The sequence below is a fragment of the Dasypus novemcinctus genome, chromosome 18 (genome assembly GCF_030445035.2).
Source record: "Dasypus novemcinctus isolate mDasNov1 chromosome 18, mDasNov1.1.hap2, whole genome shotgun sequence".
Classification (NCBI taxonomy): Eukaryota; Metazoa; Chordata; class Mammalia; order Cingulata; family Dasypodidae; genus Dasypus; species Dasypus novemcinctus.
The window spans coordinates 60,674,343-60,699,987 of record NC_080690.1 but is presented as its reverse complement, the minus strand read 5'-3'; the positions used below and the strand labels follow the sequence as shown (position 1 = coordinate 60,699,987).

The 25,645-nt window shown below is 59.4% G+C and overlaps 2 protein-coding genes across 4 annotated transcripts; both read left to right on the top strand.

Annotated features, from left to right (window-relative positions):
• The first annotated feature begins 1,278 nt into the window (after positions 1–1,278).
• SERTAD1 (SERTA domain containing 1) lies at positions 1,279–4,028 on the top strand. Of its 2 annotated transcripts, none has more exons than XM_004474043.4 (2): positions 1,279–1,424; positions 2,960–4,028. In XM_004474043.4, the coding sequence occupies exon 2, from the start codon at positions 2,963–2,965 to the stop codon at positions 3,668–3,670; it is 708 nt and encodes a 235-aa protein (XP_004474100.1). In that variant the 5' UTR covers positions 1,279–1,424; positions 2,960–2,962; the 3' UTR covers positions 3,671–4,028. The 2 variants fall into 2 exon arrangements, with proteins under 2 accessions (XP_004474100.1, XP_012386645.1); XM_012531191.4 differs by lacking the exon at positions 1,279–1,424 and adding an exon at positions 1,624–1,794.
• Positions 4,029–6,874: 2,846 nt separating this feature from the next.
• PRX (periaxin) lies at positions 6,875–23,294 on the top strand. 2 transcript variants are annotated; one of them, XM_058280263.2, is made up of 7 exons: positions 6,875–6,911; positions 13,560–13,603; positions 13,686–13,784; positions 13,910–14,035; positions 16,083–16,239; positions 18,634–18,830; positions 19,468–23,294. In XM_058280263.2, the coding sequence occupies exons 4-7, from the start codon at positions 14,009–14,011 to the stop codon at positions 23,122–23,124; spliced, it is 4,038 nt and encodes a 1,345-aa protein (XP_058136246.1). In that variant the 5' UTR covers positions 6,875–6,911; positions 13,560–13,603; positions 13,686–13,784; positions 13,910–14,008; the 3' UTR covers positions 23,125–23,294. The 2 variants fall into 2 exon arrangements, with proteins under 2 accessions (XP_058136246.1, XP_058136247.1); XM_058280264.2 differs by lacking the exon at positions 6,875–6,911 and adding an exon at positions 10,379–10,412.
• The last annotated feature ends 2,351 nt before the right edge of the window (positions 23,295–25,645 follow it).

Below are 25,645 nucleotides of genomic sequence, written 5' to 3'. Positions count from 1 at the left end.
GTCTGTGTCCGGGTTTAATTTTTTCTTCTCTATTTCCTATCAGCTGGAAATTGAGTCTCAAGGGTTCATGAGAGGCAGTTTATGCAATTTAACAGAGAGACATCAGAGGAAATGTTGTGTACTTTCTAGGGAGTCCTATCAGGGGGCACCCAGTGTTGGTGTGGTCCACTACTGGGGATCCAGAGTTCCATCACAAGGTTAAGGTGGTGAGCAGCAGATCTCCCCATCATAAAAGGATATTTTCCCCTTTGTGGTTAGCAAATTACCTGTGGGGTGATATTTTGGAGCCCCTCAAGATCCTGTTCCCCACCAACCATCCATCCATTCATAAGCCCTGCCTGAATCAGCTGCCATAGTCAGCAGGCCTTTTGAGGGCTTACTTTGGCCAGGAACTTGATAAAGCTCCTTCCCACAGCCCCAGAAATGTTTGTAAATGAACCACCCAAAAAAGGTAAGTCCCATTGTCAGTTTATGGGACAAGAATTAAACTCCTGCCTACTTCTAGCCCATCCCTGCTGTTCTCCAACTTTGAATGAAAAGCCTGTGCTATTTACAACAGCTATTACTAGTAACAAAAGGACATGTTGCTTTGGGTATTTCGCACGATATTTTATTTAATCCTCAAAACAATCCTGAGTCAAATGCTCTTATTTTTCCTTGTTTTCGAGAAAAGGAAATTGAGACCCTAAGAAATGAAAACGTTTGCCTAAGGTCACACAGTTGCTTCGGGATTTTATCCCGGAATGCGACTCTGGGGGCATCTTCCCTTCCCTTTCTAACCACAATCGAGTCCAGTTGTCCACCATTTGCTAAGTCTGGTGTAATGTGTTTACAGATATGATCTTATTTTACTTTTCACATCCCTCAGGAGATAGAGGAAAGAGGAGCCCTTTCTAACAGACTCTGTATGGCTCAGAGAGAGTCAACATTTTTCCAAGGTCATGCATGGACTGAGGATTTGACCCAGACATATCTGGCCTAGAGTGCAGACCCCTGTTAGGGCTGGGTGGGTAAGAAGCCAACTGCGGGGTCCGGCACGTGCACGGGTAGATGTGAGGTGCCTGCACTATGCGACACTAGCTTCCCTCGGAGCCACTGTCGGGCAAGGTATATAAATAGTCACCCTTGCTTCACTCGGACAGCGCGAGGCATGCGCCCTAAAGCCAACCCCCCCTCCCTTCCAACCTGCTAGGCTCCGCCCATCACCGCCCAAAACCAATCCGTGAGGTGGAGGGTGGGGCCGGCACGGGAGTGGGCGGGACCGAAGGGGAGTCTAGAGTCTGGAGTCGTGAGCCGGAGTCAGAACTGCGTCTCGTTACCCAAGCGCGGGCTGCTGGAGAAGAGCAGGCGAGCAATGCTGCCGCCGCTTCCTGATTGGCTGCGGTTGTCTCCCTCTTCCTTCTGATTGGCAGCTGGTGAACTGGGTATGTAAATGGAGAGAAGGGGCCGAGGGACAGAAGGGGCAGGCGGGGTCCCTTGACGAGTTCGAGCCCCCGGTCCGGCAGGTGCCCACCGGGGCTGCCCGGGATCGAGACGTGCCGGCCTTTACGCGCCGTCCGCCCGGCCGGGCCGGGTGAATCACGCCGCAGCCCGGGCGGGGGGCGGAGGCGCCGGCTCCCTGGCTCCGGCTGTGTGACTCACCCGCCCCCGCCGCCGCCGCCGCTTCTGGAGGAGCCGCCTCCACTGCCTGCCGGAAGCGAGCGGGAGACTGGGAGGGCAGAAAAGTCCGCCGGGGATCCCGGGCCGCACGACCCCGAGCGAGAGACAGAAAGGAGAGCCGGGACGCGGGGCAATGTAAAGGGTTCTGGGGTCGGACGGGCCGGAATCCCCAGGGGAATGCCGGACCGGTAGCCGCTAGAGGGCGCCGAGGGGCGAGGTCCGGGGTCCGGGCTAAATTCCTGTGGGTTCTGGACTCCGGGGTCTGTGGGGCAAGGGGAGAGGACCCAATCTTGAGTAGGGGAGGGGTCACTCTTAAGGTGAGCGCTGCCTGGATCAAAAAAGCAGGTGGGGCCAGGGCTCTAGAATTCCAAGGACCGCCTACCCCAACTCGAGGAGGGTGTGTGTGGGTGCTCAAGCTTCTCACAGTGACCCCCGAGCCCGTCACCGTTTCCTGTCAAGCCCCGTCCATTCTGCCTCTCAAATACATCCTGAATCGGCCAACTTCCTTCCATATCTACTACCGCCCTCTACTCCAGAATGGGTGGGGGTCCCCATTCTCCTGTCCTCGGATCATGGTCACAGCACCACTCCCCTCTCTGCAGGGTACCCTTCCCACTCTCCTCACAACGAAATCCAAACTCTGTACTTTGCTCTTTGTGACCTGGCCTATGCCCATGGCCCCCACCTCATTCCTACCATAGCACACTCTCTGTGGACCAATCAACCAGCCTTTTCCAGTCCAGGCTCATCCAGCATCTGGGCCTTTCTTTGCCTTTGTTGTTGTTCCCTCTTCCCAGAATGCTTGCCCCCTGATTTGTCCCATGGCTGACTCCTCAGAGGAGCCTTCCCTGCCCAGAATCTTTGAGTGTCTTCCTAGCACTGTCTGTAATTTTCCTGTATTTGCTTATTTATTTATTGTCTGACACATAGTAGACACTCAATAAATACTAGATTGAACTTGGTGAAACAGCACATTTTTAGGTTTAAAAAAAGGTTGAATCTTGGCCGTTTCGTATGGTTGAATGAAGAAATTAATAATAGTTAATAACTAAGAGTACTTATTAATGAGAGTTCTATGTACCAGGCATTGTTGCTTTTTGGTATATTATCTCATTTAATTCTTAAAACAACTTGAGGTAGATACTATCACCACCCATATCTTAAAGGTTTCCTAAGGCACCCTTAGCTCAAAGAAGTAAAATGACTTGCCCACAGTCACATGGACAGCAGTTACCAGCAGTGAGGTTTGAACTCTTGACGTCTGCTTTCCATACCTGAATGGTCCTTTTCCTCCCTGCAGACGATGCTGAGCAAGGGCCTGAAGCGCAAGCGGGAGGAGGCGGAGAAGGAAGCCTTGGCAACTGACGCCTGGTGGCTGGATCCTGGTCACGCAGCAGTGGCGCAGGCGCCCCCAGCTGTGGCCTCCAGCTCTCTCTTTGACCTCTCAGTGCTCAAACTCCACCACAGCCTGCGGCAGAGCGAGCCGGACCTGCGGCACTTGGTACTGGTGGTGAACACACTGAGGCGCATCCAGGCGTCCATGGCGCCCACCGCCGCGCTGCCCCCGGTGCCCAGCCCGCCTGCAGTTCCCGGCGTGGCCGACAGCCTGCTGGCCTGCTCGGATGCTGCCCTCTCAGCCTCTATGTCCAGCCTCTTGGAAGACCTCAGTCACATTGAAGGCCTGAGCCAGGCCCCCCAGCCCCTGGCAGATGAGGGGCCACCAGGCCACCCCACCGGGGGAGCCCCAACTGGCCTGGGTGCCTTGGACCTGCTGGGCCCAGCCACTGGCTGTCTGCTGGACGATGGGCTCGAGGGCCTCTTTGAGGACATCGACACCTCCATGTACGACAGTGAACTTTGGGCACCAGCCTCTGAGGGCTTCAAACCCGGCCCTGCGGATGGGCCAGGCAAGGCGGAGGCGCCCGAGTTGGATGAGGCTGAGCTGGACTACCTCATGGATGTGCTGGTGGGCACACAGGCCCTGGAGCGGCCGCCGGGGCCGGGGCGCTGATCCCTGGGGGGCTTTAGTTGTCTGTGCAAACTGAGCCTGGTGGCTGGACCAATTCTCCTTGGAAAGACACAGCTGACGTATCTAGTACAAAGAGAGCGGCATGGGCCAGTTTGTGAAGAGACAATCCAGTCCTGGGCAACTTTGCATCTGTCCTCTTGTCTTAGGGCTGGTGGGGGCATCTGGGATTTGCCCCGAGTGCTGAAATGATGGGGCCTGTTGACTGGAATGTGACTGAATCAGGCCCCGTGCTGAGCTGAATTCCTTGGGGGTCCTAGCCTGGAATATTCCTTCCCTGATATGGGAAGAGACTTCAACCAGTTTTTTTTTTTAAATTAAAACCAGTCCCGGGAAATCTCCAGTCTGTGTGTTTATTTCTCTGGGCTAATGCGAAGATGAGATAAGAAAGGCTGATATGTATTGAGTACTCTGTGTCTGGCACAGTTCTAAGCACTTGCCATGTGTTAACTAATTTAATCCTCATAAGAACCCCATAGGATGAATATCATCTCTACTTTACAGATGAGAAAACTGAGGGTCTGAGAGGTCATCACTGGAGGTGGGCTTCAAACCATGGACTTTACTACTTTGTTGGCCTGAGAAGGGGACCAATTAGGTCTCTCTGCTTTGACTAGCTAGTCACCTGGACCAGCTTCCCCGAACACACAGCCAGGTTGCCCTGATGTGCCTCTGTGTGTATAGACTTTGGGGGAGGAGGGGACACAAGGCCACTTTTTAAAATGAAATCTAGCCCTCACCTGGAGTCTGTTTCTCTTTGGGGAGTGGGGGGAGGGGGCAAAGGGAGCTTTCAGATTGGCTCAGAAACAGAGCAGAAGTCCAGAGGCTCCACCGAGCCTCTCCAAGAAGCACGGACGACCAACTCCAGGGCAACAGCAAAGGAAGGGGAGACTCCAGCCAGTTTTTACAAAATCCACTGCCCGCCTCAAATCTCTTTGGGCAGGTGACAGGGCAACTTGGAGGCTGTCTCTGAAATAAAAGTCACTAGGCTTGGTGGCTGGACCCAACCGCCCCGAGGGACACGCAGTCGTGCAGTCCTTCTAGAAGGAACCCAGGCCCGGGCGAGCCGGGGCCACCTGCCTGACCGCCCGGGCGACGGTGTCTGCGGCCGCCCCCGCCGTCCGGCCGCATTCCACGGCCCGGCTGGGCGGGGCGCCGCACACTCAGCGGCCTGGCACGGGCCCCGGGCCGCGTCCCGCCCGCCGGCGCCGGGGGCAGGGCGCGGCGGGCCGGGGCGCGGGGCAGCGGGCGCGGGGCGCGGGGCGCGGGCGAAGGCGGCGCAGGGCTGCACCCGAGGCGCCGGCGGGCATCGAGGTGGGGAAACGCCGGCGGGGAAACACCAAGACCGTTGGGCCCCGGCGCCCTCCCTCTGGCCGGAAGCCTCAGGGACGCCCCGGCTGGGGTGGAGCCGGGGGAAGCGGGGAGCTGCCGGCCGGCCCCTCGGGCGGGAAGGGGCGGGCGGAGCGGAGCTTCCTGGAGGAGCGGAGGAAGTTGTGCCCATATCTGGAAGTGGAAGAGGCTGGCGAGGGGGGCGGCTGGAAACGGGCCACAGGGAGCTGGTGCCCAGGCTGGGGGGGGGGACTGCGGGGCGCCGGGCTCCGACCTCGGGGGGCTCAGTTTTGTCCCCGACCCTGGGAGCCGGGGCTGAGCTCCGCAATGCCCCCTGGTGCCCAGTCTGCGGGTCTGTGTGTCACCTGGAGATCTGTCCAGGGGTCAGAGAGTCCCCCAGGCTAGGCTCAGTAGTGCCCTCTGTTTACCACACCCGGAGGGCCTGTTTCTGATGCTAAATTGGGGGGTCTTTGATACCTGCTGAAGCAGACAGCCTGCCCCTCTGTCAACGACTCTGCCACCTCCCGCTGCACTGCCTGGTCAGCAGTGTGGCCTCTCTCCCCAGGACCTCTGTGTTCAGCTGCACAGGTTGTGCACTTGGGCTCCGTATTTAAGGGGCTGCCACACGCGCACCTCGCAGGCGCCATCAATTTACATATTTATTACGACAGTTTTCCAGCAGATGGAGGTCAAGTACCTTGAGGAAGGGGTCTCTCTTTTGCACAAAGGCACCATATGGCCTAGCTCGGCCCTGGTCCCCTCCCCCAGAGCTCGCAGGTTTATGAAGGGCTCATGCCCGAGGACCTGCCCCCTGCTCCCCATCTCTGATCCCCGGATTGGATGGTTGTGCAGGCCGCCTGGCTCCACTGTGCCCCTCCGCCCTCAGGCTTGGCCCCAGGAGGCCACTCTGGTCATCTCGGCCAGCAGATTCCAGAACCCACACCATTCCTAGCTGAGCTGCCAGCCCGGAGCTGCGGCCGCTTTTCACAGGGCCTCTGTGTGTTTCTGCCACACGCCCCACCTCCCCCCCAGGCCAGCTCCCCTCTGTGGGTAGCCACAGAGACCCTGTCACACGCTTCTCTCCCCGGATACCTGGGAGAACTGCAAAGAGCTGTCCTTTGCCTCCTTTTCCTTCCTCCTCCCCTCCCTCCCCTCCCTCTCTTCCTGCCTTCCCTTATTCAGCAAAGATTTATCCAGGGCTTACTGTGTGTCAGGCTCAAAGAAAAGGCAACTCTGACCACGTCTCTCCCTGCCCTCGGCCCTCAGACTCGACCTTTCCACGGTTCTCCTACCTCTGTGCCAGCCATCCGTTCAGTGGGCATTTACTGAGCAGCTTCTCTGGGCCTCAAGGTCCTCATCCTTAAAGCTGAAGAATGGCTCTAGCCACCCGGCGGGGCTGTGGTGCTGAGCAGCAGAGGGGTTCACGAGCTGGACGGATCGTGGATGCTGGATAAATGTCAGCTATTCCTCTTAAGCAGGTGCCCAAATTAAACTGCTGCAGTGAGGAGTCCTGAGAGCTGGCAGGCTTCCAGTGTGCCCTGAAATCCTGTAATCGGGGCATTGGACCCAGCCCGGGCTTCCAGGCCAGGGGAAGGTGACTTCCCAGCTGAGCCTGAAGGAGGTGGGGAGGGGGGGCAGCTGGGGCAATGGGGGGAATGGTTCCAGGCAGTGGGAACGGCATGTGCAAGGCTGGGAGGTGAGGACCTGGGAGCAGCTGGGTCTGGCTGGAGTTGGGGGCAGTGGTAAGTGATAGGGCTGCAGGGTTGGCAGGGGCCAGGGCCCTCCAGGTCCAGGACTTGACTTCAAGGCCTTGGGCACCACGAAGTAGAGAGTCCTCTGACTGCCATGAGGGTGTGGTAGGGGCGAGCCTGGAGGCCAGGAGCCAGAGGAGCGGCTGGTGAGTGACCAGGACTGGCAATGGGGAGGGAAGGCACGGGGACAGGCTGTGGGACTGCTGGAAGGAAGGAGGCGGGGTCCAGGACTCCAGCCTCGGGACTGGGGGCGGGGAGGGGGGGGATTGGGAGGAGAAGCAGGTCTGGGGGTTGATGCTGATGTTAGCGAGGGCCACCGCGGGTGTAAGGGCCAGGGGGACACCCCGGGGAAGGCCTCCAGGAAGGTGTGGGGCCCCTGAGACTGGCACTCAGAGGGGTGGGCAGCGGAGCAGGAGTGGGCATGAAGGGTGAGGCCTTGGCTGGGCTGGGTGGGGCTTGCTTGGCTGAGACGGGAGAGTGGGCCCCGAGTAGGCGCTCCCCCCCGCTCCAGCCCCGCAGGATGTCCTGTGTTTACTGAGGTGGCCGGAACCAGGACACTGATGCCACCCCCTAAACTCGGCTTCCCTTGGCCACAACCCCTCGGGTGAGAGAAAGTGAGACAGAGACACAGAGAGAGACACCCACACGGACGGAGACAAAGAGAAACAGGGAAAGGGAGACACAGACACAGAGAGGATGAGAAAAAAAAGACAGGAACAAAGGGAGCCCCAGAGGCAAGGAGTGAGAGGCAGAGGGAGAGGCGCACTATTCAGGGCAACAACTCCGGGCACACCAGGAATGGAAGGGAACCTCCTTAACCCGATAAAGGGCATCTGCCAAAAACCTTACAGCTAACGTCATACAAACACAGGCTTTTCCCCAAAGATTCAGAAGAAGCAAAGTTGTCTGCTTTTTGTGACAGAGGGCCCTCTCAGCTTCCCCTCACAAACCGAACTTCTCAAATGGCCCTCCAACCTCAGGGCCTTTGCACAGGCTGTTCCCGCTGCCTGAAACCCACTCTTCTTCATCCACTACCCACAGCTTTGTATTAACTCCTAAGCATCCTTCAGGTGCCAGCTCAAATGTCACTGCCTCTGGGGAGTCCCCCCTGACCTTCCCAATAGTGCCAGAGGGATGTGGAGGGGGGTCCATCTCTCATAGCATGTGGCTCAGCTGGGAATTATACACTTGCTACCTTGATCACTTTTGTGTCTGTCTCCCCCTTTGAGTACAGGGAGGCACTGCCATCGTCCCTGCTGCGTCCCTAGCACCGCCCAGCACAGGGTTGGCGAGAGAGGAGGAGTCTGTGAATAGCGGGTGAAAGAGATGCTAGGGAAGGGGCAGGTTTGGCCCTGAGAACACAGCCTCGAATGAGGGCACAGCCGCAGCTCCTGGCATGTCATCGCACTGTGCTCTCTCTCGGGATTCAGGTCCTCTGCACAGGCCACTCCCTCTGCCCATTCAACGCTTCCCTTCCCTCTTCTCTTTTCTTGCTTCATTGGGTCATTCAAATCTCAGCTCAGTTGTCCCCTCTTCCAGGAAGGCCACGCTGACCCCCTTCCTAGGCTGGGCAGGGACCTACCTTGGGCTCTCCAGCCCCCAACCTCCCCCATCAAGGTTCTCCTACCACAAGCCTGACCGTTCTGGGTTGGTCTTCCAGTTGGACTGTGAACCCTGAGAAGGCAGGCTCAGCTGTCTCTGTCACACGGTGTCCCTGACACCATCCAGCATGGGCCCGGGCATAAGACCAGGTGCTCACTGGATGTCTGTTGATACTGTATAAAGGACTGCTCCCGTTCTCACCTCTGGTTCTTTGCCCACCTTGGCACCTCCACCTGGAATTCTCTTCCTGAGCCTTTTCCTTGGCTCCTTCCTCCTCGACCTTTGGATTTTAGCTCAGATGTCACCCCCTTCAGGAATCCTTTCCTGATCCTGTCCCCACAGGGTGGATTTAGGTCTATCTGTCTCCAGAGCCCAGTAAAGGTACCAAACAAGGACTTGTGATTGTTTGTTGAATGAATACATGAACAAGTGAATATGTGAATCAATGAGAGAGAGAGAGCAAGAGCGAGAGCGAGAGAGAGCGCCTGCGATGGGGTGAGGGTCTCCTCAGGCCCACTGGCAGGCCCTGGCCACGCTGCCCCTTCCATCCCTCCTGGGAGGAGGATTCAGCTGGGCTCTGGCCACACCCCAGCACTTGGTCGCTGCCAGGACTGGAAGGCATTTCCCAGAGCTCAGCACATTCCGGCCTTCCCCAGTGGCAGCAAGTGGGCAGGGGGCATTTGGGGGAGAAGTGGAGAGGCCCTCGGCATTCCGGGATCCTGCCAACCTGTTCCTAGTCCCCCATGCCCCTGGGAGTAGACCCCAACTGCTCAGTGTGGGTTGGCGGAAAGGCGCGCGGGGGGCCTGTCGAGCTGGAGCCAGGGGAGGGGGTGCTGATCGAGGGGGGGGGGCCTGGTGCTTGCGCCCGGCTGGACAATGGGGCAGAAGCTGCTGACTCGTGCTCTGGGGGTAATCCCCCAGTCTCGTCCCAACCCCGGCCCCAGCCCTGGATTCACAGCGCCCAGAGCAGCCGAGACAGCAGCCGGTGGGCGTGAGGGGCATGTGGGGGTACTTGTGCTCCCTGTGCCGTCCCCTGGGGCCTGGTGAGTCAGGGCAGGCTGGGGGCCGGGGCCGGGGCTGGGGGATGGGGTGAGGCTGGTGGCTTTGCTTGGAGAGTTGGACAGATCTGGGTTCAGACCCCAGAGCTGCAAGTCACCTGCCATGAGTGAACTTGGGCAAGTCGCTTACCATCCCTAAGCCTCCTTGAAACGGAGGGCACAGAGGAGTGCAGCGGAATCTCCGGGGCCCAGTAGAACTGGAGTTGGATCCCTGCTCTCCACCTCCTGGCTGGGTAGTGATAAATTAGGCAGAAGTAGCCCACCTTGCCCCCTTGCTCCCAGGACCAGAGTGCCCCCCTAAAGAGCAGCACCCTTATAAACATGAAAGTGGGGCTCCCCCATGCCCTGGCTCACTCAGGCCCAAGTCCTGACAAACCCAGCTGGCTCCCTAATTTGTGTGAATAGCGATTACACAAAACTACTTAGAAGTAGCTCTGTGGGCCAGGCACTGTTGTAAGTTTTAATCCTCACAGCCACCCCAGGAGGTGGGCACTCTTATTAACCCCATTTTAGAGACAAACTAACTAAGGCCCAGAGAAATGCTGTGACTTATCCAAGGTCACACAGATGGGAAGTGGCTGAGATGGGATTTGACTGGGAGAGGGAGTAGAAGGAGCAGAGGGTCTCCAGGAACCAGCAGGCCAGGCCTAGGTCAGGGAGCCAGGAGATGGGGGGGTGGGGGGGAGTGCTGAGTCTCCAAGTTGGGGTAGCAATGAGCCAATCCTTGGGGCAGGACTCACAGTAGAGGTCTTAGCAGGGGCAAAGGAAGGGCAGCTGGCTCCCGGCTCCCCACCCCTTTGTGGATGGATGTAGCTGGGAGAGGGGGATGTTTGCTTCCCCACTGCCCACCCTCTGATGACATCACACCCCAGCAGCCAATGGCTGGGGTCTCCCCCTCCTCCCCCTCCCCATTCCTTTTCCCCCCCAGCTGGGGCTGGGGCAGAGCAGACGGACCAGGGAGATCGCGGAGGTGTCTGGAGGCCAGCGGTAAGGACCGACCGGCCAGTCCCCTCCTGAGCCAGGCTGAGGAGCAGGGGGCAGGAGATGCAGGGTCCTGGGAGGTGCTGGGAGGGTGCCTGGGGCTTGGGAGGGAGTGTGCTGCCAGAGCCAGAGCCGGGGTTCAAATCCCAGCCGCCCCATTCTTTCTGGCTGTGGAGCCTTGGGCTAATTACTGCACCCTTGGTACCTCTGCTTTCCCTTCTCTAAAATGGGTGGACAGAGGCCACCTCTCAGGGCTGCTGTGGAAGTAATAATTTGCTGCTTAGAAAGAACTGGGGCAGATACCCAGGGTGGGGAAGTTTCTAGCCTTTGCAGTAGCGGGATGGGGAGGCGGCTGCTGATTTTATTGATGGGAGGTCTGGGCTCGAGCTGGACTTTGTCCCTCACCTGCCGTTCTCCTTTGGCAGTGGGAGAGTGGGGGTCACTGGGGAGCAAAGGTTGGATATGAGATACTGTGAGATACCCCCCCATACCCTGTTGCGATCAGAGACTAGTTTACATTAATTGAGCGTAACTATAAACTGGGAATATTCTCAGCACCTTATGTCCTTATGTCTGCCATTCCCTTTTATTGGTGCCATTTTAAAGGTGAGGAGACTGAGGCCCCGTGAGGGGAAGTCCAGGGGCCTGGCATGTGCCAGGTCAACACCCCACTCCCTGATCACTGGTGGTTGGGGAAGAATGCCCAAATGAGATTGGTGGCAGCACCAGGGGGAGGAGGATGCAGACGGGCAAAGCCTGGGGTTCCTCAGCAGGCCCCAACCCCAACCCCCCACCCCCCAGGCTCTCTGAGGGGCCTTAGTGGCATCTTAAATGGGTATCTACGTGTGCCTGCCCCAGGGAGGTCTGGCGAGGGTTTTACTAGCCAAGGCAGGGAAGGATCTTAGCATAGCCAATGCTCACGACCTGGGGACTCAGGGAATTCTGGGAGCTCAGGCACGTACCAGGTCAGCCGCAGTGACCACGCGAGGCATGGGGCTGTGGGCATCTGCAGGCCCCGTCTGGCCTTGGCTCACCATTAGGTCTTCCAACACAAGCCAGGGACACCCCAGGCAGTTGCCCTGCTCCTCCTGCCCAGTGGGCTGGGCAGAGCTGGGAACAGAGAGTACCCGGGGTGGGGTGGGTTTCCTTCGGAAGCTGCCCCCACCCCACCCCAGGAGCTGGGTACGTGGCTCAGGAAGGGCTAAATATAACCAGGCCCCGGGCAGCTGTCCCGGGCACGCTGAGGAAGGAGGGCACTCTCTCTTGCCCCCGCCCTGGCTGAGCCGCCTGTGCCAGGCTCTTGGTGTGGCCCTCGCTGCCTGAGCTGGAACTGGGGCCCAGGAGAAGCCCCTCAACCCCCACCTACAAGTACCAGGCTGCTCCCAACCCCAGCTCTATGCTATGCTGTGTCATGGTTCCAGTTAAGGGACTCCGAGTTGGATATTCAGACCTAGGTTCAATCTGGGCTCTGCCACCACGACTTCCTACTCTGAATCCTCACGTACTCACGGGTAAAATGGAGTCCTAACCCTTCCTTCCCATGAGGCCTCGCACCAACGAGACCCCTCTAAAAATGCCTGTCTCTGGCACCCCTGGCCCCTCCTGTCCAACCCAGGTCCTGCCCCAGCAGCTTTGGCTGCTTGAGACTCCCGTAGTGCCCAGAGCCTCTAGTGCAAGTTAAGTAGGGGTCAAGGGCACGGGCCTTTGCTCTGCCCCTTCCTGGCTGTGACCCTGGGCAGGTCACTTTCCCTCTCTGAGCCTAAGTGTCCTCTTGTAACAGCCACCACAGCCAGGGTGGTTTTGAGGCTCTTGGGTCCAAACACAGGGTCCAGTTCAGAGGAGACACCCCAGAAAAGGGAGCCAGCCCAGGAGAGCCCCCCTTCTTGCTCAGAGGGGCTGGAGGCTCAGAGGAAAGGACACAGAGACCAGGACCCCCAGGGAGACCCAGAGAGGAGGCTTCAGACGCTGTGGGGGGCCAGCCAGTGGAGTGGGTACAGTGGGAGCATTGCAGGGGTCCCTGTGTCCTCTGTCCTGGCTGGTGGGAGTGGGCCATGAAGGGCCATTGTGCGACTGGGGGTGGGTGGGCAGGGGCGGAATTCAACTGGGCACAGCAGACAGGCCATTGTTTGAGGGAATGTGCCACATGAGGCCTGACCTTTCCCTGCAGAGCAGGGGTTGGCGGGAAGGCATGCCAGGTGGGGGCTGGGAGCCCAGGGTTATGGGGGTGGGGGTCAGGGTCCGTCCCACCTCCCCAGAAGGGCCGGGCAGGAGGCTGCATATGAACCCCAGCTCTGCTTCCTTCTCACTGTGTGACCTTGAGCAAGTCTCTTGACCTCTCTGAGCCTGTTTCCTCCTCTGTAAAATGGAGATAGTATTTCCCACCATGAGGTGGAAGGTACGGCAGGCCTCAGCACCTGGCAAATCGTCACCACTCGATACCCATTCGTTATTAGCATTCTCCTTAGAAGGAGCTGCGTTATTCTCTGTAGAAGGGGCTGAAGCTTTCAGACAGGTTCAAGATTTGGCTCAGACAATTGTGACTTGGGCAGGTGACTTCCCCTTTCCAAGCTTCACTGTTTCTTTGTAATGGGCTCATAAACAGCACCGACTTCACAAGGCTGGTTTGAGATTCACCTGCGAAGATGCCTGCAGGTATTTGATACAGGCACAAGGTCAGGCCACAGGAAGTTCTTCGTAATAATGCTATCATCATTAGATAGTGATAACAACAGCGAATGCTTTTTTCATGGGTGTGAATACTTGTAAATTGCCTAGCATGTGCTAAGCAAGTGAACCCTCACAACCGACCTGTGAGGTAGGTGCTCTCGTTCTCCCCGTTTTATAGATGAGAAGACTGAGGTACAGAGAGGGAAGGTAATTTGCCCGTGGGGACCACATGCCAGGGGTCATAATTATTTTACAGTGAAGGTTGGGTGCACGGGCTCTGCCCTCAGATAGGCCTACAGGTCAGTTTTAACTTTGTTGTTTGTTGTCCAGCTGAGTCACCTTGGGTAAAGGTCTTCTGAGCCTCAGTTTCCCCACCTGCATTGTGGCAATAGGGTATTGACAGAAGGATCAGGCAGCGCGCTGGCACTCAGGAAGCGGTCAAGGGGTGTTAGCCGATAATGCTGTTCACGTTACTGTTCTTCTTAGAGCCCCGGACCCAGGAGGCCCGAGGAGCTGGAGGTGACCCAGAGGTGAGCCCTGGCTGATGCCACATGTCCCTCCCTGCCCCTTCCTGGCCTAGCAGAGGCCTCATGTCCAGTTTCTCCCTGGCAGGCAGCAAGACCCCAGAGGAAGGGCGCGAGCCCCGCAGGAGGCTGTGCAGCATCCCGGGCCGAGCTCCTGCTAGGAGGGGGTGCCTGCGCCCGGGCAGTGGTGAGAGAACAGTGGGGTGGGGGGTGCTCTCGCCCTGCTGGTACCCACCCTAAACTCCCCATCACTGCTGGGCCTCCACCCCTCATCCTCTCTTGGCCTCAAGTCTCCATTCCCGACTCCTGCAGGTTCAGAGGCAGCTGCTCCATGCAGAACTGAAGCTGGTCCTGCAGCAGAAGGGAGAGAGGAGGCAGGAGCCTGGGGTCCGAGTCACTCCCCGAAACACCATGGAAGCCAGGAGCCGGAGTGCTGAGGTGAGCGTGCCCCTGTCCTTCAAGGGGGACTTCTGGGGCCTGGGTGAGGGGCTGCAGACTAGGGCAACAAGCAGTCACCTCTTGGTTCCTCTGGTGCCTCAGTCTCCCCATCTGTAAAATGGAAACAGCTGCAGGGGCCTCTTTTATGGGTCACTGTGAGGAAAAATATATATTAATGTATGTAAAGTGCTTGGCATGGTGTCTGCCTCAGACCAAGTCTCAAAGAAGCTGATTTGATGGAATAAAATCCAGCAGAAATCCTTCTTCAGAAGGGGTGGTATGGTGAAGGGTTAAGGATGTGAGCTTTGGGCTCAAATCCCAGCCCTGCCGTTTCAGCTGTGCAGACCTGGGCAGGTGACCTGAACTCTCCGAGCCTCAGTTTCCCCATTGGTGAAGTGGGGACAATGTCCCCACCTCCAAGGATGTTGGTGACTTACTTGAGTCATTTACACAGAGCCTGGCACCTGGGAAACCTCTGGGAATGTTCACTGCAGGCAGTCAAGGAAATGGAGTGTTGAGCGTGTCCCATGGCACAGCACACGCAGGGCTGGGTGTGGCAGGTGGGGGTGTGTATGAAGCGTGAGGGGGTCCTGCCTATGGGATGGCATGCGGGTTCTGGGGACACAGACCTGACATTGAGGCCCAACTGCTCAACTTACTGCGCGGCATTAGGCAGCCACTTCACCTCTCAGTGTCCTCTGTGCAGCCTGGGGAGGAGGATATGAGATGCCGCAGGTCAGATGCTTAGCCAGGGCCTGCTTGGTTCAAGGGTGGTGGTGATGCCATGCTGTTCCGTTGCCCCTGCCATTATGCTTCTACCCCTTCAACGCCGGGCCCTTGGGGCCACTGCTGTGGAGTATCTGACCAGACTTGCTTTCCTTCTCCAAGCCCTGGGGTTTAAGTGCAGCCTGTACCTGCCTCGATGCCCTGTCCATTACACTGTCCTCTCCATTCTCTGCTGCTTCAGATCCCGGATCACGATCACTCTTCCCAATATACACAATGTCATCCAACCTTACAGTGGAGAAATAGGCCCAGAGGGGGCAAGGTTCTACCCTGTGACACACAGCAGACCAGTTTCCCAGACAGTGGAACCCAAGTCTCTCACTGCCACTTCTGGAAAGCCCAGATGTGAACCCCACAGTGTGCTGCTGGACCAGGCCCAGGGCCAGGTCAGCACCATCTACAGTAAATACCCAGAATACCGTGTCTGCCAGTCCACCAGTCATTACCCACGCACCCCCCTTCCCTGGATTCCCTCTCCCGTGGGCGTTATGCAGGTCCTGGGGTCATGCAGTCCACAATAGAGCATAGTCACATACACCCAAGCCTCCAGGGAGGCCAGTTCCCTCCCCTCCCTTCAGCCCATTCCATCCCGCTCTGCGAAAGGGTCCAGCTCTTTCCTGGGCATCCCATCCTCTCTCCATCCCTGGCTCTGCGGCTGTGAAATCCCCTCCCCACAGCTCAGCTACATCCTTAGGCCATGCGTCTCACCCCGTGCCCGGCCCCAGCTTCGCACAGGCACTCTGGCACGTCCCTCTGCCATCCTTGGCACCCTTCCCTACCCCATTTGGACCCTCCTCTCGGGCCTGCCCTGACACTCCCAGTCTGGCGGGTTGTGCTCTCCGACTCAGCTCCAAACCCTCCGGCCCCTCCTCCGCCCCGTCCCGCCCCGCCCCGTAGGAGACAGCCCCGCTCCTACCGGCGGCCAAGTTAGCCCCGCCTCCGTCACGAGGCAGGGCCCAGAGGGCCCCGCCCCCCTCTACAGCCCCGCCCCCTCTACAGCCCCGCCCCTGCCGGCCGCGGGCCTGGGGCTTCCGCACCCGGCAGTTGAACTGTTCCGAGAATCCGAGAGAACCGGCCGCCCGCACGCGCACGCGCTTAAGGGGGCGATGCTGGAGTAGGTGGGCCCGCATGTCCCTCCCGGGCCGCACAAAGGGGGCACGTGCCACGAGGACCCGTTTAAGAGCTACTATTAACGCGATGGCGGGCTTTGGGCGAGGTCCGGCCCCAGCGCCCCAGGGTGATCCCTCGCCGCCCTCCGCAGGAGCTGAGGCGGGCAGAGTTGGTGGAGATCATTGTGGAGACGGAGGCGCAGACAGGAGTCAGCGGCATCAACGTGGCGGGCGGCGGCAAAGAGGGAATCTTCGTCCGCGAGCTGCGCGAGGACTCGCCGGCCGCCAGGAGCCTCAGCCTTCAGGAAGGTGGGCGGGCCATCTTCTGGGGGCGGGGCGACCCTGCGGGGAGGAGTCCGGAATCCGCCGGGCTTCGCTACTGGCTTAGGGTGTGTGTGGGGGCGTGGCCTCGACCCGGAGGCGGGGTTGGATGCTTGGGGCGGGGCTTAGTGCGACAGAGTTGCATCTGCCCAGGGCTTGCTCGGGAGGTCAATTGTGTGGGTTCGAATCTCAAGCCCGCCATATACTAGCTTGTGACTTTCCTGTGCCTTAGTTTTCTCATTTCTAAAATGGGATTAATTTTAGTATTTACTTCATAGGTTTATTATGTAGATTAAGTGAGTCAGTATTTGAAAACAGCACACAGCTAAATGACATACAGTGAGCACTATGTGCGTGCTGGTTGTTTTGTTATTGGGGCAGAAGAAAGGGTGGATTTAACAATTTAAAGATTGTGGAGAGGGGAGTGTAGTAAATGTGGGGTGTTTTAGGAAACACGGATAAGGCTGCTGTGATTTATTCACGCGACAACTATTTACTAAGTACCTTCTATTTCCAGTCACTGTTCCAGGTGCTTGTGCCACAGCAGTGAACAAAAAGACAATCCCTGCACTTGTGGAGCTTTCATTTCACTGGGGAGAGACAGATTTAAGTAAAATAAGTGAATTAGTAGTTAACTAGGAGGCATTATGTGTTATGAATGCCAGGTGGGAGGCTGCACTTTTAAACAGGAAGGGTGGGGAAGGGTGGAAAGGCCTGAAGGAGGTGAGGGAGCAGGCTGTGTTGTCATCTGGAAAGGTGTTTTCAGGCAGGGGGAACAGCCATTGCCAGCACCTCAGGGTGGAAGTGTGCTTGGCCTGTTGGAGGAAGAGCAAGGAAGCCGGTGTACATGCAGTAGAGTTAGTGAAGAAGAGAGCAAATTAGGAGAAGGGCAGTTTTTAGAGAACATTATAGGCCTTGGTGAGGACTTTGGCTTTTATTCTGGGAGGGTGGTGAGCACTGGAGGGACATGAATTGAATGGATGAGCAGCAGAGGGTTATGAATTGAATGCGTTAACAGTAGACCATGGGGGACCGGGTTGGAAGCAGGGAGGCCAACGAAGAGGTTGCTATAATGACCTAGGTGAGTGGGTGATATATGAACCAAAACCATGCTGTTGGGAGTGAAGGTATATTTTGAAGGAGGAGCCTGTAGGACTGGATATGGAGTGTGATGGAAAGAGTGGGGTCAAGGATGCATCCAAGGATTTTTGATCTGAGGATGACATGGCTGGTTCCGCAGACGGGAACACTGGACCATCTCCACACCCAGGCGGAGATGTGGAGGGCCGGTTGGATTATGTGTCCAGAATGGAAGGGAGAGTGTTAGGCCTGTAGACATACACTTGGGAGTTGTTGGCATATTTATGAATCTGGATTCATAAGCCTCTGAAACTTTTGAATCTGGATGAGCTCCTCAGGGACGTCCTGAGACAGAGACAAAGGGGTGAGTACAGCATGGAGATGGAGAAGTGGTCCAAGGAAGCTGAGAAAGAACTGCCAGGTCAGAAAATCAGAGGATATGGCACCCTGGAAGCCAATAGAAGCAAGTGGATATCAAGGAGAGAGTGTGATGAGGGGTCAAAAGCTGAGTGACCCAGGGAGAGGAAGCCTGGGATGTGACCATTGGACTTAGCTCTGGGGAGGTTACTGCCTGGGATCTTGAGAGGAGCAGATCAGATAGAGGGGTGGGAAGCTGAAGTGTGATTGGAGAGCGTTCAAGAGAGGGTGAGAGGAGATGTGGAAATAATGCAGCTCAACAACTCAACGCATTTTGCTGTGACCATGAGCACACGTGGACAGGAGAGTGGGGTCAAGTCAGCCCTAAAAATATATAATAGCATGCTTGTGAGTGGATAGAAATAATGTAGAGGAGAGGGGGGATTTGCTGGAGGATGTTCCTGAGGAGGCGGTGGAGGGGTTGACTTGCTAAGTGTGGGGACAGTTCATACCTAGAAACAGTCGCCAGGATGGAGCAGATCGCCACAGGAGTAGGTGGGTGGGAAGGTGGCGTGGGAGCTTCTGGAAGTTCCCTTCAGTTGCTGTTTTCTGAGTGAAGGACGCAAAGTCAGTACCTAGACTACGAAGATGATCGAGGCACGTGAAAAGGCGACGCGCGTGGCCCGGGTGGGCCGGCGTGGATTTGCTCAGCGGCGGGGAAGAGGTGGAGCTACGGCCGCGGGGCGGGGCTCCAGCCTTAAAACTGCGGCGCCGGGAAGATCGCGGTGTTGTTTTCAATGCAATCCTGCAGAGATGCGCGGAAGCAAAGTTTAGGGCGGGCTCCTCCGCGCTGGCTCCAAAGAAGTGTGTGTGTGTGTGGGGGGGGGCAGGCCTGGGCGGAGGCGGGAGGTGCTCATGGCCTGCCTGCCTCCACCTCGCCTGCAGGGGACCAGCTGCTGAGCGCCCGCGTGTTCTTTGAGAACTTCAAGTATGAGGACGCCCTGCGCCTGCTGCAATGCGCCGAGCCCTACAAGGTCTCTTTCTGCCTGAAGCGCACTGTGCCCACCGGGGACCTGGCGCTGCGGCCCGGGACCGTGGCCGGCTACGAGATCAAGGGCCCGCGGGCCAAGGTGGCCAAGCTGGTACGCGTGCTGAGCCCGGTCCCGGCCCTGGACTGCCCCAGCGACCCGGGCTCTGCGCCATGAGCCCCTCTCCTGCCCCCGTGGATCGGCGGTGCCCTCTGTCTTGTCACTAACCCAGCGCTAATCACCCTTCCGCCTCCTGTCCTCTGTCTCTTAAACACCTCTCTGGAGAGGGGGATCCACTGGTTGGTTCTCACTCACCTGGGAGAGGCATCTCCAGCCCCCAGGCTGTCCCCTGGACCTGAACCGGCGGCTGTTAGGAACCAGGGAGGCCAGGCTGAATCCTGATGGCCATTCACTTGTTGTCCCCAAGGGACTGGACAAGTGTCTTTCCCTCTCTGGGGCTGTTTTCCCGTCTCTAGAATGAGGATGCTGGGGAAAGTCTTGGGTGGGGAACTAAGAATCTTGGGTTCCCCGCCCTACACTCCTGTTGATTCGCTATGAGATTCCAAATGAATGCCTTCGCCTTCCGCAGGCAGTAATGGTGGAAGGACAGGCTGGAGGTGGGGTGGGGCTCGGGGTACCAGGCCCTCTACCCAACAAGCCCCAGCCGGCTGCCTTGGCAGGTGGGGCTCCTCCCGCCCACTCCCAGCCTTCCACCGCCCCACTGCCTCCCGCCTCTCTCCTCTCTCCCCAGAACATCCAGAGTCTGTCCCGCGTGAAGAAGAAGAAGAAGTTGGTGCCTGGGGCCCTGGGGACCCCTGCAGACCTGGCCCCAGTTGACGTCGAATTCTCCTTCCCCAAGTTCTCCCGGCTGCGTCGGGGCCTCAAAGCCGAGGCTGCCAAGGGTCCTGTCCCAGCTGCCCCTGCCCGCCGGCGCCTCCAGCTGCCCCGGCTTCGGGTACGAGAAGTGGCCGAGGAAGCCCAGGTGGCCCGGCTGGCCGCTGCCGCTCCTCCCCCCAGGAAGGCCAAGGCAGAGGCAGAGGTGGCTGCAGGAGCCCGCTTCACAGCCCCCCAGGTGGAGCTGGTGGGGCCCAGGCTGCTGGGCGCCGAGGTGGGTGTCCCGCAGGTCTCAGCCCCCAAGGCACGGGAGGAGGCAGCCCCGTCAGTGGAGGCAGTCAGTGGCTTTGCCCTCCACCTGCCAACCTTTGGTCTGGCAGCCCCAGCTGCACCTGCTCCAGAGCCCACAGCCGTCGGGATCCAGGTCCCCCAGGTGGAGCTGCCCCCTTTGCCCTCACTTCCCTGTCTGGAGACCCGGGAAGGTGCTACAGTGGTGACGGTACCCACCCTGGATGTGGCAGCACCTACTGTAGGGGTGGACCTGGCCTTGCCAGGCGCAGAGGTGGAGGCCCGGGGAGAGGCACCTGAGGTGGCCCTGAAGATGCCCCGCCTCAGTTTCCCCCGCTTTGGGGCTCGAGTGAAGGAAGTTGCTGAGGTCAAGGTGGCCAAGCCCAGCCCTGAGGCCAGGGTGAAGGGTCCCAGACTTCGGATGCCCACCTTTGGGCTTTCTCTCTTGGAGCCCCGGCCTGCTGCCCCTGAAGCTGTTGTTGAGAGCAAGCTGAAGCTGCCTTCCATCAAGATGCCCTCCTTTGGCATTGGGGTGTCAGCGCCTGAGGTCAAGGTGCCCAAGGTCCCTGAGGTGAAGCTCCCCAAGGTCCCTGATGTCAAGCTCCCGAAAGTCCCTGAGGCAACCCTTCCGGACGTGCGACTGCCAGAGGTACAGCTCCCGAAAGTGCCCGAGATAAAAGTCCCCGAGATGAAACTCCCGAAGGTGCCGGAGATGGCCGTGCCAGAGGTGCAGCTTCCAGAGGTGCAGCTGCCCAAAGTCCCCGAAATGAAGCTCCCCAAGATGCCCGAGATGGCCGTGCCCGATGTGTGCCTCCCAGACGTGCAGCTCCCGAAGGTGCCTGACATGAGGCTCCCTGAGATGAAGCTCCCCGAGATGAAGCTCCCGAAGGTGCCGGAGATGGCTGTGCCAGAGGTGCAGCTTCCAGAGGTGCAGCTGCCCAAAATCCCTGAAATGAAGCTCCCCAAGGTGCCCGAGATGGCTGTGCCCGATGTGCACCTCCCGGGGGTGCAGCTGCCCAGAGTCCCTGAGATGAAGGTCCCTGACGTGAAGCTCCCAAAGATTCCCGAGATGGCCGTGCCCGAGGTGCACCTCCCGGGGGTGCAGCTGCCCAAAGTTTCTGAGATGAAGGTCCCCGACATGAAGCTCCCAGAGATGAAGCTCCCGAAGATACCCGAGATGGTCGTGCCAGATGTGCACCTCCCCGCGGTACAGCTGCCGAAGGTGCCGGAGATACGACTGCCAGAAATGCAGGTGCCAAAGGTCCCAGATGTGCACCTTCCGAAGGTATCGGAGGTGAAGCTGCCCAGGGCTCCAGAGGTGCAGCCGAAAGCAGAGCAGGCAGAGGGGCTGGAATTTGGCTTCAAGATGCCCAAGATGGCCATGCCCAAGTTGGGGAGGCCAGGGTCCCCCTCACGAGCTGAGGCGGGCACTGAGGTCTCAGGGAAGCTGGTGACGCTCCCCTGCCTCCAGCCGGAGGTGGGCAGTGAGGCTCGTGTGGGCGTCCCTTCCCTCACACTGCCCTCAGTGGAGCTAGACCTGCCGGGGGCCCTCAGGCTGGACGGGCAGGCCCAAGCGGCCGGGGTGGGCAAGGTGGAGTGGGCAGAGGGCCCTGGGGCAGTGGCAGGGGTGGGGGAAGGCGGCTTCCGGATGCCCTCGGTGGAGATCGTCACTCCACAGCTGCCCACGGCGGAGGCTGAGGAAGGGCGCCTAGAGGTGGTGGAGATGAAAGTCAAGCCTTCTTCCAAGTTCTCCTTGCCCAAATTTGGACTCTCGGGGCCAAAGGGGGCCAAGGTTGAGGCGGAGGGTGCCGGGCGGGCCACCAAGCTAAAGGTGTCGAAGTTTGCCATCTCACTCCCCAAGGCTCGGGCAGGGGCCGAGGCTGAGGCCAAAGGAGCCGGGGAGGCAGGCCTGCTGCCTGCCCTCGATCTGTCCGTTCCACAGCTCAGCCTGGATGCCCATCTGCCCACGGGGAAGGTGGAGGCGGCGGGCGCCGACGTCAAGCTCAAGGGGTCCAAGTTCGCCTTGCCCAAGTTTGGGGTCAGAGGCCGGGAAACAGAGGCTGGAGAACTCATGCCAGGGGTAGCCGAGTTGGAGGGCAAGGGCTGGAGCTGGGATGGGAGGGTGAAGATGCCCAAGCTGAAAATGCCCTCCTTTGGGCTGGCTCGAGGGAAGGAAGCCGAAGTCCCAAGCGGACGCATCAGCCCAGGGGAAAAGCCAGAGTCCGTGGCTGGACAGCTTAAGATCCCTGGGGTGGAGCTGGTCACGCTGGGGGCGCAGGAGGAAGGGCGGGCAGAGGGGGCGGTGGCCGGCAGCGGGGTGCGGCCGTCAGGCCTGCAGGTACCTGCATCCAGGCAGCTGGGCGCCGAGGGCCAGGCGGGGGTGTTGAGCATGCCGCCCCTGGGCATCTCCCTGCCCCAGGTGGAGCTGACCGGCTTCGGGGAGGCGGGACAGCAGGCCGAGGGCACAGCCCCTTCAGCAGAGGGTGCAGCAGGCCCTCGGGTCCAGCTGCCTCAGGTGACTTTGTCTCTGCCTGGAGCCCAGGGGGCAGGGAGCGAGCTGCTGGTGGGCGAAGGCGTCTTCAAGATGCCCACGGTGTCCGTGCCCCAGCTCGAGCTGGACGTGGGGCTGAGTCGCGAGGCGCAGGCGGGCGAGGCAGCCACGGGAGCTGGCGCTGGGAGAGAGGGGGCCGAGGGCCAGCCGCCGGGGGCCGAGCGGGCCCTCCGCCTGGTGCTGCCTGATGTGGAGCTCTCGCCGCCAGCCGTGGGCAGCCACGCCGAGTACCAGGTGACCGAGGGCGAGGGGGACGCCGGGCACAGACTCAAGGTGCGGCTGCCCCGCTTTGGCCTGGTGCGGGCCAAGGAGGGGGGCGAGGAGAGCGAGAAGGCCAAGAGCCCCAAACTCAGGCTGCCCCGCGTGGGCTTCAGCCAGGGCGAGGCAGCGGGCAGGGAAGGCTCTCCCAGTCCCGAAGAGGAGGAAGAAGAGGGCGGCGGGGAAGGAGGCTCGGGGCGCCGGGGCCGGGTTCGGGTCCGCCTGCCTCGTGTGGGCCTGGCTGCCCCTTCCAAGGTGTCCAGGGGGCAGGAGGGTGAGACCGCCACCAAGTCCCCTGGCGGAGAGAAGTCACCCAAGTTCCGCTTCCCCAGGGTGTCCCTGAGCCCCAAGGCCCAGAGCAGCAGCGGGGACCCAGAGGAGGGGGGGTTCAGGGTCCGGCTGCCCAGTGTGGGGTTTTCGGAGACAGGGGCTCCAGGGCCCACCAGGGCGGAGGGGGCTCAGGCGGCCGCTGTCTGAAGCCCCCGGGCCGAGGGAGCCTGCCCTGCTGCCTCCCCGTCGCCCCCTTCCCTCGTCCTGTGTGTGAGATAACTAGCACTAATCCTAAGAGGGCCGGGAGGGGCCACTGGCAGGGCGGGCCGGAGGCCGGGGTCTCGGCCAAGCCATGTGAATAAAGTAATCCAGAGGTAGCCACGTGTGCGATCGCTGTGTGGGCCAGGGAGGGTGGGGGCGTGCCGAGGAGGGAGCCCCAGGGGAGGGCGCCTGCGGGGGCTCCAGCCGGCCTGAGGAGCACCTCTGGTGTGCCGGGGAGACACGGCCACCCCTGGTCTGAGGAGAGGCAGGGTGGCTGTGGGGTAGGAGCTGGGAGGGTGGCCTGCCCTCCCCCTGCACCATTCCTGGTGGTCTCTGAGGACGACTCTGGGAATTCCCCCACCCCGGCACAGCTCCGGGACCCTCCAGCCAGCGAGTCTGCCTGTCCTGGGGGGAGTCCCCCAGGACAGGCCCAGAGGCCCTAAGGGAGCAGAACGATTGCCACCCATCTGCCCTCTGCCGGACACGAACCCCCTGCCAAGTGCCTCCACACGGCCTGGCCCGGCCCTTCCAGTCCGGCTGGTTTGACTGTCCTTCCACCCAGGGCCGCTCCTGGGAAAGCCCTTTCTGCTCCCCACTCTGGGATCGTGGGTTCAGAGCCTCCACCCCAGACACCTGGCTGCCTCTTAGGGCTGGGCACCAGGACCTCAGCACCGGGCCGTGCCCGCCGCCTCCCCACGCGGGGTCCCCGACGCCCCCGTGGCACTGTGACTGCCCCCATCCAGCCCCCAGGCTCCCTCCGCCCACATCCCCACCTCCACCCTCCCCTCCACATCTCCATCCTCACCCAGCCGCCCCTCCCCTCATCGCAGGCCTCCTCTGCTCACTTCAGCACCTTCTCCAGAAGGTCAAACCCTCCCCCCCACCTGGGTGCCTAGCAAACGTGACGGGAGTTACCTACACTCATGGAGCACACTCCCCCCACTCCCGCTTTGGGGGATTCCCTCCCCCCGCGCCCCAACCCCTCCTCTCCCTAGCCACACCTGAGGGCTCCCTCTTCCGGAGGCCCTTTTCTTCTCCCTAAAGCCGGGGTTCTTAACCAGGGGTCCACGGATCCCCAAGGGGACCATGGAAAGATTTCAGGGGGTCCATGAGCCTGAATTGAAAAAAAAAATCAACTTATTTATTTTCTCTGACCTCTAACTGAAATCTAGCATTCTTTCCCTTACAAATGTGTGCAGTAAGTTACAGTAGTATTCATTTCATATCACGTTACAGTTGCCGCCTATCTCGAAAAATCGCTCTCACTCATCCATGCTTTGAAATTACGGTAGTCGTTAGACCCCACGCTAGCTGGGAGCCATGAAACTATTCGCCGCTACATTCTGAGAAGGAGCCCGTGGTTTTCACCCGGCTGGCAAGGGGTCCGTGGAACAAAAAAGGTGAAGAACCCCTGCCATAAAGGGATCTCTTCTGCCTCGTCCCCACTCCCCTCTGTCCTTGGGCTCTCCTGGGCGCTCATCCACCCCACCGCCTCTCCAGGAAGCCCTGTCACTCTCCCCCATGGCTTCCGGTCCTCATTTCTATGCTTACAACTCCTGAACTCTGTCCTGAATCCCCCTGGGGGTCCAAGGCCTCGTGGATGCCTGCCCGGGGTTAAAGGCTGTCTCCCGCCCCCAGTCTGCTGACCTTAGGCTTTTTTTTTTTTTAAGGAGGTATCAGGGATGGAACCCAGGACCTCCCGCATGGGAAGCAGGTGCTCGATCACTGAGCTACACCACTCCCCTCTAACCTTAAGGCGTTTTTAGGTCCTTTGTGCCTTGATTTTCTCTTCCATAAAATGGAGCTATTAAGCTTACCTACCTGAAAGAGAGGGCTCTAGTTCTTACTTCCTCTGTTGTGAGGATTAGCTAATGCTTGTAGAGGTTTTGAAGTTAAGTTTCCTCTCCCACCTCAGCATCTTCTCCCTGACCTTGCTCCTTGTCTACGTCCCTGTCTCAGGAACTGCCCCATCGTTACCCAGGCGGGTGCCCCGGGCCTCTGCCTAGATGGCTGCCCCCTTAACCCCAATGCGTCATCCCCAAGACCTGTCCCCTCAGCCTCCCGAGTGCCCTCTCCTCCCACCCCCTCCCCTCACCCTCCTCTCCCACCCAGGCCCTGCTGCAGTCTCCTTCCTGGTCTTGGGATCCCCACTCTTGCCCCTTCCAGTTCACCCTTCTTCACATGGTAGCCAGAGGGGGCTTTCTGACATTCAGATCTGACTTTGCTCTCTCACGCATGGGGCCATGGCTCCCAGGGCCCTCGGGATAAATCCCATTCAAGACCTTTCACCACCAGGCCCTGGCCCGGCCACATCTCCCCCACGGTGGCCACGGGCCACTGCAGGGGTTTTCTGTGCACACACATGTACGCAAATGCTTTTGAGCCTCTGTCCACACCAGCCCCCAGCTGGGAAAGCCTGCCTGTTCTCACCTCTGCCTGTAGGTATCTCCCATTCCGGGGAGCTCAG

Coding starts and splice junctions, on each gene's coding strand:
- PRX (XM_058280263.2), top strand. CDS start 14,009: ATGGAAGCCAGGAGCCGGAGTGCTGAG. Junction 14,036..16,082: donor CCAGGAGCCGGAGTGCTGAG/GTGAGCGTGCCC, acceptor CGCCCTCCGCAG/GAGCTGAGGCGGGCAGAGTT. Junction 18,831..19,467: donor GGGCCAAGGTGGCCAAGCTG/GTACGCGTGCTG, acceptor CTCTCTCCCCAG/AACATCCAGAGTCTGTCCCG.
- SERTAD1 (XM_004474043.4), top strand. CDS start 2,963: ATGCTGAGCAAGGGCCTGAAGCGCAAGCGGGAGGAGGCGGAGAAGGAA.